The 18,214-nt window shown below is 35.5% G+C and overlaps 1 protein-coding gene and 1 pseudogene across 5 annotated transcripts; one reads left to right on the top strand and one right to left on the bottom strand.

Moving 5' to 3' along the window:
• The first annotated feature begins 2,488 nt into the window (after nucleotides 1-2,488).
• On the top strand, nucleotides 2,489-8,977 carry LOC104598002 (heparanase-like protein 1). Of its 4 annotated transcripts, XM_010259847.3 has the most exons (11): nucleotides 2,509-2,950; nucleotides 3,352-3,510; nucleotides 3,634-3,831; nucleotides 3,947-3,983; nucleotides 4,119-4,302; nucleotides 5,196-5,344; nucleotides 5,432-5,665; nucleotides 6,816-7,005; nucleotides 7,119-7,244; nucleotides 7,332-7,431; nucleotides 8,318-8,977. In XM_010259847.3, exons 2-11 carry the CDS (start codon nucleotides 3,508-3,510, stop codon nucleotides 8,708-8,710), a joined length of 1,614 nt encoding a protein of 537 aa, XP_010258149.1. In that variant the 5' UTR covers nucleotides 2,509-2,950; nucleotides 3,352-3,507; the 3' UTR covers nucleotides 8,711-8,977. The 4 variants fall into 4 exon arrangements, with proteins under 4 accessions (XP_010258148.1, XP_010258149.1, XP_010258147.1 ...); XM_010259846.3 differs by lacking the exon at nucleotides 3,352-3,510 and having other exon boundaries at nucleotides 2,489-2,950; nucleotides 3,572-3,831; XM_010259845.3 differs by lacking the exon at nucleotides 3,352-3,510.
• On the bottom strand, nucleotides 8,959-12,036 carry LOC104598181 (heparanase-like protein 2; annotated as a pseudogene). Its single transcript, XR_016085646.1, has 9 exons — nucleotides 11,791-12,036; nucleotides 11,684-11,717; nucleotides 11,084-11,269; nucleotides 10,791-10,943; nucleotides 10,472-10,709; nucleotides 10,137-10,328; nucleotides 9,882-10,007; nucleotides 9,656-9,755; nucleotides 8,959-9,543 (listed from the first exon to the last, which is right to left on the bottom strand). The product of XR_016085646.1 is annotated as a heparanase-like protein 2 (transcript).
• Between the last annotated feature and the right edge of the window lie 6,178 nt (nucleotides 12,037-18,214).

Consider the following 18,214-nt stretch of genomic DNA (forward strand, 5'->3'; position numbering starts at 1 on the left):
AATACACAACACACAACACAATTCATTTTCGTGTCGTGCAAGTTATATTTTAAACCTTCGTGAGATAGATTTTTAAAAGACAAACATCTAGCTTCACGTCAGGAACATCTCCCCACGTTAAGCCCATCAATTTAAACATAGGGTAAATTACAAAGACCCCCTCTACTATGGGGTCCATGAAAATTGCCCTCTGGATTCTCATTGAGTTGTTTAATTTTTTATTTTAAAATTTCAAATTACACTTTTGTTATTCATTTGAATGATTTATGATTGGATTTGTTTTGTAAATATAATATTGAGATCCTCTCAGTGGTTCCTATAGATCCTTGCAGATTTTTGACTGGATTCAATATCCAAATGAAATGGTAGAGGTTTGTTTCTGATAGATATAAATTTAGGGTTTCATTTGTTTTTTTTTTTTTTTAGTTTATTGAAGGAAAGGGTGCATAGTTTTTATATTTTAAGATGAAGGGATATTATCAAAATTTAAAGATTTTTTTTTTATATATTAGTAGAATGATTCTTATTATTTTAGTTGGTTTTGTTTGGAGAAAATGGAGGTATTTTTAGGTTAAATAGGGTATAAGAAAAAAGAGAGAAAAAATAAGAAAAGTTTAAGTAGGTATTTTGGTAATTAACATATTATGTTTAGAGAAAATAGATGTATTTTTGGGTCAATTAGAGTTTAAGAGAAAAGGGTGAAGAAAAGAAAATAAAAAAAAAATTCAGGTGATTATTTTTGTAATTTAATTGACCCATACGAAAGATCTTAAATGCAGAAGATATTCCTGATGTGCGGCTGAATGCACAAACTTTGATTTTAAGAGATCCGGGCTCTAAACTTAGGTTGGTTTTTACATTGTTCATTGTATCAGTTTATTTGGCTAGTGCAATTGTACGTTAACGTTGCTCAAATCTGTCTTATGCTTTATGTTATAGGCTGTCCTTGAAGAGGTTTGGGTCACGGTTCGTCAACGTAAGTGTTAGTCGTCAGATAATTGAACTTACCATGAGCCATCTGATAAGTGATAATTGATATAAGGAACTATTTATGGCAGGTTTTCGGCGTTGAGCAGAATCGGCTCAAAATTTACAAGTCAACATATACATAGAAACAGTAGAATGGCGATCATGGTTTTAAAAACTGACCTAGAAATGAAATCGTTTTGGTCATCGGTTTTTGGGTTGATGATTCAATTGCTTGATTCAAATGGATGGTTTATTCTGATAAAAAAAATAAAAATAATTAAAAATAAAAAACGGTAAAAAACTATTAAATAGGTTGATGGATCAGTTGTAGGTCAATGAATTATTGACTGATTCAACATTATGGTTAAAGATCAGGTTTGGAGTAAAATGAAACCGATTGTTTGAACAATTCCCGGGCCAAATAGTCCAACCATTCGAATCAATGGCGGTTTGAAAACCATGGCGATGTCTTGGTTGATCAGGTAGTGGAGTTTCCAAGCCGGGCGTTATGTTAATCTGATCAAGTGATTAAACTGAGACAATGGCAAGATCACTAACCTCATCTAATAATCAAGCATATACAAAAATTTCTGGTTTTCCCAAGTTGGTCGACTGCTCTGGTTTAATTGGCTTCTCTAACCATGTGCTATACATGGTATAGGCACCATGGTATCCCTGAAATGAGCTTGGGCTGCTTCTCAAATCTCAATTTTGATTAATCAAAATTGAATTGACCATTTGACCCATGCTCACCCTACCCAGTACCCCATCCTGAATGACCCCTGTACCTGGTTTTTAATACATTGATTTTTTTTTCTCTATCTTTGAATAAATCAATAAAATATAACATGACAAATAGTGTAAATGTGGTATAAGGAGTTGGTCCACCTCTATGATAATCAAAGCATGCCATTTTCTTCCAAATATGAAAAAACATTAAAATAAATTTCATATACACCAAGTTCTAACTAATGGACAAAAATACTTTATTATTGTAGTACTAGTAGTAGGAATCAAGGTTTAAAGTATCGATATGTATTGGCCCGTAATGGCTGATACGTATTGTTCCGAAACCCCACCGATATGTTCCTATAGTGGGTGTATCGGGAATCTGACTAGTTCAAGGGATGGAGGAGACTTAAACCGACCTTTTGAACCAATTTCAGAAAAAAATAAAAAAATTAAAAAAAATAATATCGATTTACCCAATACGCCCATACCAAGACATCGATATTTTTAACCTTCGTAAGAATAAATGAGAAGAAAAAAAGTATGGAAGTGACAGGAGGGTTCATGGATTCAAGCAAGAATACCTAACTCTCAAGTCTAAAGAGTTTGGTAAACAATGAATTTCAATATATATCTTTAAATGATAAGAAATTACAAACATGTCCTGATCCTCTTCATCTCCCAATACCAATGGTATACCCATAAAAAGTTTAGAGCCTTTAGACCACCAAAAAAAACATCTATGTAATTTAATTAAATTATTAATTCTTGGCCTACTGAGGATAGAAAATACAGTGCAGGCATCAACCCCTGTTTTCTAAAAAGGTGGGAATCTTCCAAGGCAAAGAAAACAATCTCTCTCTCTCTACCTACTGCACCAAATGTACCACGCTTGGTTTCTGAAAGTCTTTCTGGGGTATAGTAGTATCGACGAATATTTCTATAAAAAAGAGCTTACCGTTCGGTGCCAAAGAGCTAAGGAACTCATGCCGACACGATGAATCTGACAACGACTTGCTTGTTGCTTTTCACCTGACCTGACTTGATCCTTTGTTGTAATTGTTATGGTTGGAGACGAAAAGAGTAGAAGCAAAGCAAACCCACTAGAGAAACTTCCTTTTTTTCTAGCAAGAATCATGCCATCGTTAAGCTCTGTTGTCCTTCAGAAAATCAGAAGGACCAGTCCCAGGTTCGATGTGATGTGATCTCCCGACGCTAGTAGTGCTGAAGTATGGTCAATGACTCAATGAAGGTTGGTTTTTTCCACTTGAGTTTCTTTGAAAGTTACTATCCTTTGTTGGGAGCTCTGAGTTAGGCGAGAGATTTGTTGCTATCGAATACAACTATAAGTTTAAGATACAATTTCTCTTCTTTTGATTTGTATAGAGCTCAATCTCTTATCCCGGGCTATGACTTTATTTTTTTTGTTTTGTTCATTCACCAAGCGTTCCAATTTATAACACTGCTGCTTTGATTTTACTACTACCCAGATGAAAGTTTACATATTTTATTAGTAGAGGCACCGACACCGGACATAATTTCTGTCGTTCTGAATTGCTTATAGATCAAATTTCAAGATCCATTTCTTTTATTAACGATACGCTTAAGGTTTTTGGTGCAAAAATGCCTTCATTTTCCGCTCTTCTCTTTCAGCTTTTATTGCTTCTTGAGCCACCACTTCTCTGTTCTTGACTGGTTAATACGGTGATCTGGTCGTAAGGAAGAGAATTCGGGTTCTATACACTCAATTTTCTATCTATTCGCAAGTTCAAATTGCATAACATTTACTTCTGTCGGTAGAAACGGAGGATGGTGTGTATCAGATGTTAAGATCAGCCATTTCATTTGTTAGTCATTTTTCTTTTGGTTGCAGTTCATTTAATTTGGTCGCATCGTAGCTGGAACTGTTGTAGTGATCTTAGAATGGCTTTCCAGCTCTTTGTCTTGCTCTTTCTTGCCTCTCTTCCGGGGATTTTGGCTCAAGAGACTGCAGATGCAACAATTGTAGTCAAGGGGTCTACAATTATAGCTGAAACAGACCATAATTTCATCTGTGCTACTATTGATTGGTGGCCTCATGATAAGTGCAACTACAACCAATGCCCATGGGGAGAGTCTTCTATTCTTAATCTGGTATGAGTTCAACTTAGATCTTTGCTGTTTCAAGTTATGATTTACTTTCAGTAAGACCAAGACATCTGTCTAATATTCCAGCTAATAATAGTTTATTTGCTGTTTTTCTTTCCAGGACTTGTCCCATCCTTCTCTTGCTAACGCCATTCAAGGTTTGTGGTTATGATTATTGGGTTAGCATCATCAATTACTTGTCTGTGGCTTTTCATGATATTTATGGTGTATTTAGTTCTTCAGGACAGTTTTAGACACCTAATACTCTTCCAATTCGTATTTATGGTGTGCAGCTTTCAATCCTCTGAGAATAAGAATTGGAGGTTCTTTGCAGGACCAAGTTGTGTATAATGTAGGGAGTTTGAATTCTCCTTGTCAACCATTTCAAAAGAAATCAGATGGGCTGTTTGGATTTTCAATGGGTTGCTTGAACATGGATAGGTGGGATGAAATCAACCATTTATTCAATAAAACAGGGTAAGGATTTGCATTTGCATATTAATTTCTTTTCCGTTTAATTGTTATGTCTTCTAAGTTCATTCATAAGCTGGAAGTAAACACTTCGCTTCTTAAGAAATAGGTAAACAAGTATTTTTTTCATTGATTTCTTACGGTTTGCAACCGATAGTTGATCCTACTATTTTTGTTTGTGGCTAAAGTAGGAAACTACATCTGTTTTTTTTTCCAATGCTTGCAAGGCTATATTAGTCAGCTGAAACTGGTGACCTAGTAGATACTTGAAAAATCTAAACCCTTTTGAAGTCTACAAACATTCTTTTTGAAACTTTGGTGCCATAAGATGTATTCCAACTTAATCAGATTTCTAGTACAGGGGCTTTCCTCCATTTACAAGAGCAGCAGAAATGCTAGACCTTGGAAAAAAAAAACCGTTTCTTGGAAGGGATGTGATACAAATAGACCTGGCTCTGCAGGCTATGGTCAGAGCTGTATATTCTGTGTGATGACCACCTTATTGAGAAGGTGCTTTACATCAAAGATCTCAGACCCAGTATAATGAAATAATATAAATCTGCAATACCCCTTCCTTTTTCTTTTTTCAGAATCTAGGCCATTGGATCTTCTGTCTTGTTTCTTTTGGAATCTCTTATAGTTGTTTTATGAGAGCTGTTCTTTGAAGATCTTTTTGTCAACAGAGCAGTATTTGTTATACTGTATATTTTTGTTATTCTGGTTTCTAGTCAAACTCAGGAAAGGTTAAACAAAATGCAGATCTCCTTTTATTGATTAATCAAGTATGAACTTAAGTTCTACCATCAGCTGTTTGGGCTTTTAATGCTTTTACAGGAGAGCTTCCCATCCTCATGATTCTACTCAATGCTTTAATGGAATCTAAAAATCCATGGTTGCAGAGCAATTATGACATTTGGTCTGAATGCACTTTATGGAAGACACCAAATCAGAAAGGGTGTTTGGGGAGGTGCTTGGGACTCCATTAATGCTCAAGATTTTATAGAATACACCATTTCCAAAGGATATGAAATTGATTCATGGGAATTTGGTAGTGTATGATTTATAAGTGAAACCTTTTAAGTTTCCTTCTCATCCTATTTTCCCTCACCTCTACTCCATGTTTACTCTCTACCAGGAAACGAATTGAGTGGAAGTGGGGTTGGTGCAAGTGTAAATGCTGAGCAGTATGGGAAAGATCTGATCAACCTTAAAGCTATCATCAATAAGTTATACAAGAAATCCGACTCAAGACCATTGCTTTTAGCACCAGGAGGATTTTATAATCAGGATTGGTATGCCAAGCTTCTTCAGGTCTCTGGGACAGATGTGGTGAATGTTATCACACATCACATTTACAATTTGGGTCCTGGTATGTGAGGCAACATACAGTCTGCCTTCTATTTATAAAAATCAGTATGACAATATGAGTGATTTTATCTAACATAAAATTTATGCATAGAATATACAGAAAATTGTTTAAAACAAATGTTCACTGATTTTATTTTAATAATGGATTCCAACCTATATGATTGGTACCATTAGATAATTGATTCGTGGAAAAACAGACTTTACATAATCACATATGGGGAAAGGGTCTACCCTAATTTTTCTTTCTAGCCATTAATGGAAGTTTCTTTATTTAGCAGAAAATTTTTTGTTCGTTGATACCCATGCTACTTGTTCTGTCAAAGAAGTCCACACTTCCAATCTGTGCAAGTATTCACGTACTTCCAAAAACATTCCTATTCTTTGGTTATTAATTTTTCATTTTAATTTTAAATAGGAATGCATTTATCAAAATAATTTAAATAGGGATGCAGATTTTACCGAATTTCTCCATTTGTTGTGTATACAAGTTTATCAAATTACTACCAAAGTGTAAAGTGATTTTTTAAATTAAAGGTCTGCATTATCCTGTTTATTAGGGTTTGTTTTCAAAGAAAATTCGACATATTTTTAAATTTCAAGTTAAATAAACATCTTAAAAAACCTATAAAAACAAAAATGATATAATTTTCTATCCATTTCTCTAGAGATCCAAATTGCATTGAAGAAAGTTCTGATTGAAAAGAATCTCAAAGTTCATAGAAACCAAGTTATTCATTTAATCAGACGATAATAATGAATCAACAAAAATGATGCTTTGAAAAGAAGAGCCATATTAATATTCTAATATCTAAAACAAAATAAATGCATAATATTTTATTGGTTTTTATGTAATGCTTTAATTTTTTGTGGTTATCTTGTATGATATTAAGGTATACTTGATGCTACTGTTTGTAATTTTTTTAAATCATTCTGCTTTATTTCATAATGACTAACCTGTCCCACCTCAGCCACCTCTTAGATGAAACAATTGGATGAGAGTAAACATCTTCTATGAAAAAGCATTTTTATTGAAATTGCACCTTATTTTCTCTGAAAAAGTGTACCCTTACATGTGTACTGCCTCAATAGTTTATTGTGCCTTTAAGCACCTCTTACCAATACTATCTGTAATTTATGACCTCTCTTTTCAGGTGTTGATCCACATCTTGTGAATAAGATATTGGACCCTCATTATTTAAGTCAGATTTCTGGAACATTCAGAGATCTTGAGCTCAACATACAAAAAAATGGTCCATGGGCTTCTGCATGGGTTGGAGAATCTGGTGGGGCCTACAATAGTGGTGGCCGTCTAGTATCTAATACATTTGTAAACAGCTTCTGGTAACCCTGTTCTCTAATATCCTTTTCACCCTTTATACATTCCCATCTCATTTTTAGGGATGGAGTGGATATTTCTGTCCTGCTAGCCTCACAAATATATGCATGAAACTTAGGTACCTGGACCAGCTTGGAATGGCATCCAAATACAATACAAGAGCATACTGCAGACAGACTTTAATTGGTGGGAACTACGGTCTCCTCAACTTAACCACATTTGTTCCCAACCCTGACTTTTATAGGCAAGAGAATTTAAGGCTATATACATTCTTGAATGATACAATAAAATTTGAACATTTTGCTAATGTTGAATGGATTGGTTATGACAGTGCACTTCTCTGGCATCGGCTAATGGGGAAAAGTGTCCTTACTGTTGATAGTGATGCATCGCCATTTTTACGTGTTTATGCTCATTGTTCAAAAGGAAGGGTAAGTCTGGTCATATTCTGTTCATAGACTTCCTACAATATTATACTCATTAAAAGGATACTAATGTGATGAATCCCATTGAAGTTCAAGAATTAGGGTCCATTTGGTTTGCAGGAATAGGGGTCTGGAATCGGAATGGCCCATTCCAATTCCAGCACTTCGGTTGGGCAGAATGGGATTCCAATTCCCGTTCTTGGTAGAATAGCGTTCCTCCATTTGAGGGAATGGCCATTCTGGCATCCCCCTGGGAATGAGAATCACATTCCAGCCGGCAAAAGTGGACAAGTGACTCAAAAACCCCAAACCCTATTTCTCTTTACTGGACGCCAATCCAATCCTTCATGGGAGTTGTGCATATCTTATGGATCCGGATCCGATTCCGATTTCCAGGATTTTGATTCCAACCACGGACCATCATGCCCATGATTTTTCTGGATACATAAGGTGCCCAAAATGGATTCTATCTATTATATCTATTGTCAGCTCAGATATGCCTAGACCCAAATTAATCCATTTACTTCCGTAGGATATCTAGGTTTTGTTCAAGTATCTAATTATATTTACCAAAAGGTTTCCTAATTAGGTGAATTAGGGAAGCTTACTAGATCATGATCCAATCCATTGACAACCATAAAACTAACTCTACAGAGTTTCCCACCCTGAATCAGACAAAAATTCATCGAATATGCCTACATATTTTATCCGTACATGTAAACATAATGGCATCTAAACCAGCCCCACCAAATTTAACTTAGATTAGGTTAGTTGGTTTTGTTGAGCCTGCCTCAAGCACATAGTTGGAAGTCCATAATCAACTTAAGGTGAGGACTACCATTATTATTTTAATCCCTTGGTTATACTTATATTAGTTGGGGTCTTGTTGCAGGCAGGGATAACTCTCCTCCTGATCAATTTAAGCAACCAGACAGACTTTAGAATCACGGTCCAAAATGATATCAACATCAATGTACGAAGAGGAGAGCAGACCATTCAAAGAAAAGGCTCTTTCATTCATGGTCTGAAGAGAACAGTTTCATGGGTTGGAAGGAGAGCATCGGATATCACAACTATGAGAGAGGAATACCGTTTAACCCCAATGGATGGGCAGATCCGAAGCCAAACCATGGTTTTAAATGGCACTCCGTTGGAGCTTACTGAGAATGGAGACATTCCTGCATTGGATCCTGTTCTTGTCGATGTAGAATCTCCTATATCTGTTGCTCCCTTGTCCATTGCATTCGTTGCACTCCCCCACTTTGAGGCTGCAGCTTGTGTATGACTTTCTTGTACATTAATCCCTTTAGCAGATAAGCTCTTATACTTGTGTATTGTATTCTATATATATATTTTTAGTGCAAGCTCACAACCAACTCAATGTACCTAGTGGTTTCCAAACCTAGTGTTTATTGAGAAAGCTTTTTGAGATTCTGGGGTGCATTGTTTCTTAGGCTGATGCAAATTTGTTTTTGGTAAAACTGGTATGCTTATTTTCTTTGAAGTGTATGCTTTTCATATTTGCTCACTGTTATGAAATTTGATTCAACTATTTAATTTCGTTTTTTTTTCTGTAAATACAACTATCTAATTTCAAACCATGTAACTCTGCAAAATGCAAAATATGCTTTGACATTGACAGACACTTCCTAGTATTTAAATAAAAAAGGAAAACTTTACTTCAATGGGGCTTCCATTCTCCCTTTTCAGCCCCCAAAACTTAGCCTCACATAATAAATAAAAGAAAACCCTAAAACCTAATATCTATATCCAAAATAATCTCTTAACCTTAGGCGGAGGCTTGAAGCCTTGAAGGGTGGCAAAGACGACTGAATCAGGGGCAATGTTGATAGGGGAAGAAGGACCAACCTTAATGGGATTCAAAGGTGGGATATCTGAATCTTCTGTGAGCACCAAGGGCGTCCCATTCAGCAGCACAACATCACTCTGAATATTACCATCTTTGGGAGTCAAATGGTACTCTTCTCTCTGTTGTCCACTTTGAGCCTTTGCACTCTGCTTGTTTTGAGATAGTGGGTACAAGTTTAAATCGTTGACCACAGAAACATTGAAGGAAGTGGAATTGGACATATTAATCAGAAGAAGAGTTATGCCTGGCTGTTACAAATGGATATTTGAATTTTTCATGTTAGAACTCCAAAAATATCAAAAGAAAATAATTTTGAAGGAAATCTAGAGAAGTTGCATTGAAGTTCAGGTTAAGTGTTACCTGATGCTTTGAACAATGAGAATATACACGCAAGTAAGGGGAGCCATTGTGAGTTGTTGAAAGAACATTCCTTCCCATTAATCGGTACCAAAGAAGAGCACTGGTAGCAGAAAATAAATAAAATGATGGGTAAAAAACTTTAAGAGAAGAAATGATTCTTTTCTTTTTTCTTCAATAATCAATCAATGGATTAGCTCTCTAGAGGTAGATTGCATGAAATACCTACCCATAGTAATCCGGGTTGGGGATAAGTGAGGTAGTATTGAGGAGAGCATAGTTTCGACCAATCAAAGCCTGTTTGCAGAAAACCTTGTGATTGAAGGTTGATGTCATACCAAGCTGATCTAAGTAACTGTTCGTGAACAATACCATTGAGACACCAGGTTCATACAATTCTCACTGGTCCACTGTAATAATGGAAAAACATAGCTAGAAGCTGCTGTCTCATTTCAATGAGAAAAAAAGGAAAATCAGTCCTCACCAGAAGCCATTGACGAAGGTATGTGATACATCTTTGCCTCCACTGTTGTATGCTCCACCAGATTCCCCAACCCAAGCAGATGACCAGGGACCAAGCGCTGGATGGTTGTTAAAACGTCCTTGTATGTCTGAGCTATCCGACTAAGAAAATATGGATCCTGGACCTTGGAGAGCAATGCAGGATCGTTACCTGTATATATACCAGAAAGATAATTTTCCATCAAAACCAAAATCATTCACCCATGGATACAAAATTGCATTATCACTTCAGTCATACCCCATTCTGCTTCAATGTAGTATGACAACTATGTTGAGAAAACAAGAAAGAGATAACTGGGCCAAGGTTGTAAATATGGTGGGTTACTCCATCGACAACATTAGGTCCAGAAGCCTGAAGGAAGACCGAGAACCATTCTTCATCATAGAAAGTAGAAACCTCCTGGAGCCAGTAGCTGTGGTCGTGTTGTGGCATCCTTGTACAACTTATTGATAAGTCGTCTGAGAACTTTTACGTCCTTTGCATACTGGTCAGGCAGTATTCTTGCAGCAACCCCACCTCCACATAACTCATTTCCTGATGAAATTAAAAGACGATGACATTATATAAAAGAGAAATATGTCAAATTGTACAAATTCGGATTAAGATCTTAGTTACCCAGTTCCCATGAATCAATCTTGCATCCCTTGGAGATGGTGTATCGCATTAAATCACGAGCATTCTTTGGGTTCCAGTTACCCACGTAGAGATTGTTGTCGTCGGATACCTTCTTCCTCCCAGTGAGGGCATTCAACCCAAATGTCAACAAAGCTCTGCAACCGTGAGATAATATGCCACTTGAGCTAAAATTCTAAACAAAGTTGAAAACAAACATTCTAATCTTGTTCTGACTTCTGGCAAAAGAGAAATAAAAGAAGTAAAGAAGATAGCTATTAAGGAATGAAAAATTCATCCAGTCTGTCCTAGGAAGCTATTGATCTGGTCCCATCTTTCCATTGTAAGGCAATCCTGGCTGAATCCGAACAACCCCTTGGTATCATTGCTGAAGCTGGGACATTCTTTAATCGCATTTCCTACCTTGTACAAGATCTGATCTTGCAATGATCCTCCAATTCTTATCCTCAAAGAATTGAAAGCTGAAAATTTAATCTAGTCAATTAATAAACTAGCAAAGTAAAACTTCATAAGTGTTAATAGTGAGAATGAAAATCTATCAAGATCATCTAATCAAGCAGGAAGTTGTTTGTTTAGATGTATGCATAAGCTACATGTGAAAGAATATAAATCCCTTTTTTCTATTCTTTTTTGGTATATTCTTTTTTTCCCTCTTCGTCCCCCTTGTGACGTGTAATTGTATATAACAAGCAGAACCAGAAAACAAAGCTAATCAACCAACCAGTAGTTCCCAAAAATTAATCCAAACCCACGTCAAGAAATACACATTTCTTGTTGGACTCATCAACACTCAACCCCAGCTCGAGTGCCGAGTCTGTCGAATGGGTTTTTAAGCAACATCGACGGGATTAAGTTACATGTAGTGATCTACTTACACTTGACAGCGTTATCGAGAATTGTATTTAAATCCTGCAATCATGATAACTTCGTTTCAGTTTATAATACATGAGAAACTGAGAGAGAGAGAAGTAGGTTAGGTTACCAAATTGAGAATTCCAGCCTTAGCCCAAGTGTCACGGTCTGATACTCTTAGCTTGGACGTCGCATAGGTTTCTTCCACTATAGATTTACCCCGTGGCACAAGGGCACTGCACTTGCCTGTAGGCCACCAATCCAAAGTTGCACAGACAAAGTTGTCGTCTATCGTAACGATAGAGGTCATACTTTTGACTGTAATAGTCACATCTTCTGCTAGAGAGAATAGGAAATCTCGAGTGCCGTTATAAATTCACCTCGTTACTTTTCAATATCAGAGCAAAGCCCGCAAATTTCACTTTGTGACTTCCCAATCCCATTTGGAGCAAAACCCGCAACTCTCTTGATATACCCTGGGTGTTCATGCAAAATATATTTTATAATTTTATAATTTTATTTGATTGTCATGTAAATACATGTTTCGAGACTTTGAGTGTTCATATATGTGTACAAATTTGTCTAAATTCTTTACAACTAAATCTTTAATATAGAAATGTTAATAATGTTTCCTTTGAGAAGAATGCAAATGCCGGTTTAGTGCATATATACACTTGGGTTCAGTTTTGCAAGTTGATAAAAATGCATTAATGTATTTGCATTGAAAATGACAACAATCATAGATTTTAAGATATGTTTGAATTCAAAATAAGAGCAAAGTTTGAAACTTTTTTTTTTTATGAAAAAAAGTTAGGAACTTTTGAATGGTTAAAATGCTTTGCTCATCCTCTTATGAAATTTGTTTAGATAATGTGGGAGGAGATGTATGGTTATAGTAGCTCTAGACTATATGGTGTAGGTGTAACAATATGAGTTTTAGTAGGTCTTAGTTGTAATGATTTTTTATCAATCAATAGAAAAAAAAATCTAACAAATTGATGAGATAGCTATACACATACAAGACAAAATAAATAAGACAAAAAAAAAAAAAAAAACTGTGTATCAAACACAAGTAAACAAGAGAAAAAAAAATCAAGGTTTTAAAAACCAACCCGGAATCGGAACTTCTGGACACCGATTTCTGGGTCAACGGTTCAATTGTTCCATTCAAATGGACAACTTGTTCCAACTTAAAAATAAAAAAAAATAATTAAAATAAAATAGCCAAAATCCATTGAATGGGCCAACAGTTCCACTGCATGGGTTAGCAAGTTACTGACCAATTCAACAGTTTTTGGCCAAGGATTAGAGAGTAAAACAGAATTGGTAGCACGAACGGTTCCTGGGCCAAACGGTCTGACTGTCTGAGTCAACGATGGTTTGAAAACACTAGAAAAAGGTAGAATTCACATATGGTTGTATTATTTTTACTTTGAACATTTATTTTTTATTAATTAATTAATAAATTAAATTAATTGACTAACTAAATTAATTAGTGGAACTGTAATTATAAATCCAACAATATATTTGCAGATTTCCGTTTTATATAACCAAGTATCACTTATACCAATTTAACTATACAAAGGTTGAATGAGACATTCTAGTAAAAAAATCAAGAAAATAAATTAAACAACAGAAAAAAAATCAAACATGGCGTTGGCAAAGTAGATGGATAACCGATGGATGTTTTATTAGAGTAGATGAAAAATCATTGGAAAAAGTTATATTTAAACTTTTGAGAGCTCGAAAATCCTCAAAAAAATTGCTCTGTAATAGGGTTTTGCTTGGAGATGGGAAGTCCCGTATGAAGTTTTATTTTGATTTGAATTCTTCTAAAGAAATATCTCTATGAAATAACGGTGGGAAAAACTAACAGGTGAGGCCACCGTTATCTGGCTCTTAATCCAAGTTGGCATAATAGTTGACTTGGACCAATAGCAATTCGTGGGAGGACGAATTCCTCTTTCCTTGAATGAGCCAAGAAAAATCCAACCTATGAAGAGTGGAAGGTAGTATCCTATATATATAGAAAAGCCGAGATAACAGAGAATACAACTCCAACTCCAACAATGAATACCGCGAAATTCTCTTTTTTTTTCAAGTAAAATAAAAAAAGGAAAATACAACAGGTCCAATGCAGATTTCTGAATTTTACTGCAGATCTATAAATATTCAAAATATTAAAAACCCCCACTTTATACATCAATGCCCACCTATGAATTGTCATCAATTCCGAGCTAACACCTACCCCAACTGTACTTAGTGTCTAAAAAATCTGACCCTGGGCTGAACCGTCATTCTCCCTAAAAAGAACTCCACGCCTTCAAGGTTTTGGAGAGGATAATATAATTGGATATATATTTCCTAAATACATTCAGCCTCTGTTGAAGAAGATACGGTTGGACTTGGATATATCTTACTTTCCTACAAAAAGAACTCCGCGAGACCGACTCTCTCTCTCTCATTTTTTCAAGTAAAATAAAAAGAAATTGACTCCTGTGATGCACGACTTTTGTTAAAAGAAATTGAAGCAAAAAGAGCGCAAGGCGCAACTGGGTGGGCCCAACCTGAGCCTGACCCGGCTCAACCAGAGATTTTGCCCATGTTGGGCTTGACCTTGTAAACTTCAAGTTGGGCTTTAGGCCAAAAAACTCAGGCTTAACAGGTTGGGCTTGGGTTGAGCCCTTGGGTAGCTTGAGCCCAACCTAACCTAATCAATTTGAGCATGCTCAACATTTTATAATATGCATATCTACATATTATCAATTTATTATACTTGAAAATTGGGCTACAAAGCTCAACACACCCAAGCCCAAGCCTGATCCGAGATGTGTTGGGTTAAGCTTAGGTTGGTAAATTTGGGCTTGACCTTGAGTTGGGCCAAGCCTGAGCTTAAGGTTTGAGACTTAGGATCAACCCAAGCCCAACCCACCCAAGTTGTACTCCAAGAAGGAGCATTGTGAAATTTTTAATTGTATTAATTTTTATTTTTTATCAGACTGTTCTAACTTTTACTAAATTTTTATTTAATGTTGATTTTTGCTATTTTAAATGGATTAGGGGATTTAAAATTAGTAATAATTAAGTTTCAAATGTTTTGTTAGTTTTTTAATTTTATAATAGTAAAATTCAGTAATATTAAACAGTAATTTTCAGTATTATTAAAATTAATTTTCAAACCCGTGTGATATATGGGCTTTGTTCAAAGAAATTGAAGCAAAAGGAGCTAGAGGTGCAAGTTGGGTGGGCCTAACCTGAGTCCACATGGCTCAATTATTGACTAATTATTGATTAGTCAATAATTAATAATTTTTATTGTAATTATTTACAGTAATTAGTCAATAATTAATAATTAATTAGTTTATTAGTCAATGATTAATAATTAATCGGTTTAATCGAAGCATATATAAAGCAACGCCACTTAAGTCACATGGGTCGGACTTGAATTTGATATGAGAAAACCGATTATACCTGATTAGGGATGGCAATTTTCCCCATTTCCCCAATCCACATGGTGATCCGTCTCGAATGGGGTGAGGATGGGGATGATTTCCCCCTGCAAAGATGGGGATGGGGAATTTTTCATTCTTGTTGGTGAGGATAGGGCAGGGGTGGGGATAGCACTCCTCGTCCCATGGGATCCTCATCAATGTATATATGTATGAATGCGTTTATATATGTATATGTACACATACATTTATATATTAATATTTTTAAAATATGGTTGAATATGTTTGGATCTTTTTTAATAGGATTGTTTTAATTTATTTTTATTTTTAAATTAAATAAAAAATCAAAACAAAATGATTGATATTATAAAAAATCATGGGGAGTGGAGATCCCCTGAGGATAGAGATAACCTTATCCCCATTAGCGAGGATGGGGATGGGGAGAGGCTGCCTGTCCCTACCCCAACCCTGCCCTGTTGCCATTCCTATACCTGATCCATTAAGCTAGGTCATTTAAGATAAATGGATTGAACCCGATTTGGATAGAAAAGGAACTGACCCATACCCAATCCATTTAACCTACCTTCTTCACCCGATCCTGCATATACAGTGTTCACTCGAAATAGCGAACACAACATATGTGAATGGTGTAGTGGTGCTGAAACGAGTGTTTCAACTTTCAAGGGCATAGTACCTTCAGATCAAGTAAATGGATATGAGAAATCTAAAAACAGCCTAAGAAACCATTGGATGTTAGATTGATTTACTTGGGAACAATGGTCGGCGGATGTATGTTGGGATTCAACTGAACTTGGTTTATAGTAAGTAGTTACTAAAACTAATGGATATTTCACTAAGTACTATTAATTTCACTAATAAATTTTGAAATTTATTAATGATTTTGACTAACTACAACTAATTTATTAATAATAATTTACTAATTTGTTATAAGTAATGATGATTATTTATGATTTTTACTAATTTGTGTTAAGTTAATAATATTAAAAAAGGGAAAATTCCCGATCAGTATCTTGTATTTTGGCTTGAGTGACAACTTGATCCCCGAACTTTAAAATGTGACAATCCAGTATCTGCCGTTAATCAATCGTTAAGTGACATTGAAAAGTAAAAAATGCTCTAAGAATACCATCTAATTCTCTTTATCATCCATCCAAACATTGACAATAAAATGAACAATCCTAAATTTTAGATTCTTCTAAATAGTCACCAACTTTTTTTGAGTAGAAGAGGCTAAGATTTGGGATTGTTTAGTTTTTTGTCAACATATGGATGGTTGATAAAGAGAATTAAATGATTTTTGAAGGGCATTTTTGACTTTTCAAATGACACTTGACGGCATATTAACGAGCTCGTTAACCACAGGTATTGGATTGTCACATTTTAAAAATTGGGATACTGGATTGTCGCATTTTAAAGTCAAAGTCAGGGACCAAATTGTCACTCGAGCCAAAATACAGGATACTGATTTGGAAATTTTCCCTATTAAAAATTATTCAAAATTTTCACTAATTACATTATTTAACATTAATTAACTAATCAATGGTTGAATAAACCATTTGGGTAAAAAACGATCCAGGACGCTAGGTAGACCCAGATCATGATAATTCTACTTGGATTTGGTTTCGGGTATGGAGCGATGAACCCAGAAACTAGTATTATACCTTCTTCTTCACCCGTTTTTCGCTATAGTGGTCGCTCGACAAAGCAACCACAGCAGCGAAGAACGGTTCCCTTTCACTATAATTTTGCTATCAAATCAACTCAAATGAATAGTTGGACATTCTTTGTATAAAAACTGACTCAAATAAGATAGGAACACATACCTGGGAAGGTTTTTTTTTATTGTCATTGGAGGAGAGGATTGATTTGCAACATGAGTGAGCTGAGATTAATTTGAAGAACCAAAAGCACCTGAAAAACGAAGAGATGACATATAGCATTTAAATAGTGAGAGATGCACAGTGAAAAAATTAGAGAAAACTGAGAAGTAAACGAAGAAACATCACATGTTCCATCGCTGCAACGTTCTGCCCATATTCCACTCCTATTTCTTTGTCCCAAACAGAGAGAGACGGAAGCAAAAGTACCTGCAAGGTTTACTTATTTTTAATAGTAACCAGAGATTCATCTACCGGTTTGGAAGATTAATAACCAAATCGAACGAAAACCGAATTGAAGACACCAAAATTTGTTGTGCAGCATCTGAAACATAAAATTTCATAATGAGAGAGAATGTGTGAGTAAAATGCAAGAAATGATCAGTCGAACCCATGCTTCAGTCAATTCTCTATCACAATACTTTTGAGAATAGTCAGATCATGTTTTATGGAAAGAAAACATCTCTTGCAAATCTTTAGTTCAGTTGGTTTTCAAAAACACCTACTACTTACCTCTGTTTCTCCAAAGCTGCCGTTTTGAGGAAAGATTAATAGGCCTGATTAAGATTGCAGGAAAAGAAGCATTATCAAGTGATTATAATGTTTGTTGTATTGTGTAAAAAGTTAGAAGAAAAATAAAGGATCATTTTACAATTTGACCTAACGATGCTGCATTTGAATAAGACTGTGATGAGAATGAAGTAAATGTTGAGAAAAGGGAGTGATGAAGTAGCTTTATGAGGGAGAAGGAAGGTCAAAATGAGAGGGACCGAGAGTTCTCTGTCGGAATAACAGAGGAAACTGAGGCCACCTATGTGGCACCTTCTACTTTATTACTCAACGTCTTCAGGGTTTTGGAGAGGATATAAATTGGATATATATTTCTTACATATATTCAGCCTCTGTTGGAGAAGATATAATTGGATTTGGATACATTTTAAGGAGAAGGAAGGTTCAGCCCAGGGTCAGAATCTTTAGGCCCAAAGTACAATTGAGGTGGATGACAGCTCGGAATTGATGCTAATTCATGGATCGACATTAATGTATAAAATGGGGGGTTTTTGACATTTTTATACATCTACAGCGGAATTCAAAAATCTACATTGGATCTGTCCTACTTTTCTATATATTTATCCTCTCTCTCTCATTTTTTAAATAAAATAAAAAGAACTCATGTTGTAGCTTATCCAAGAAATGTGACGGAACC

This window comes from Nelumbo nucifera, chromosome 4, assembly GCF_055504915.1.
Source record: "Nelumbo nucifera cultivar China Antique chromosome 4, China Antique-T2T, whole genome shotgun sequence".
NCBI lineage: Eukaryota > Viridiplantae > Streptophyta > Magnoliopsida > Proteales > Nelumbonaceae > Nelumbo > Nelumbo nucifera.

Coding starts and splice junctions, on each gene's coding strand:
- LOC104598002 (XM_088903389.1), top strand. CDS start 3,522: ATGTTAAGATCAGCCATTTCATTT. Junction 5,345..5,431: donor AATTGATTCATGGGAATTTG/GTAGTGTATGAT, acceptor ACTCTCTACCAG/GAAACGAATTGAGTGGAAGT. Junction 5,666..6,815: donor CATTTACAATTTGGGTCCTG/GTATGTGAGGCA, acceptor CTCTCTTTTCAG/GTGTTGATCCACATCTTGTG.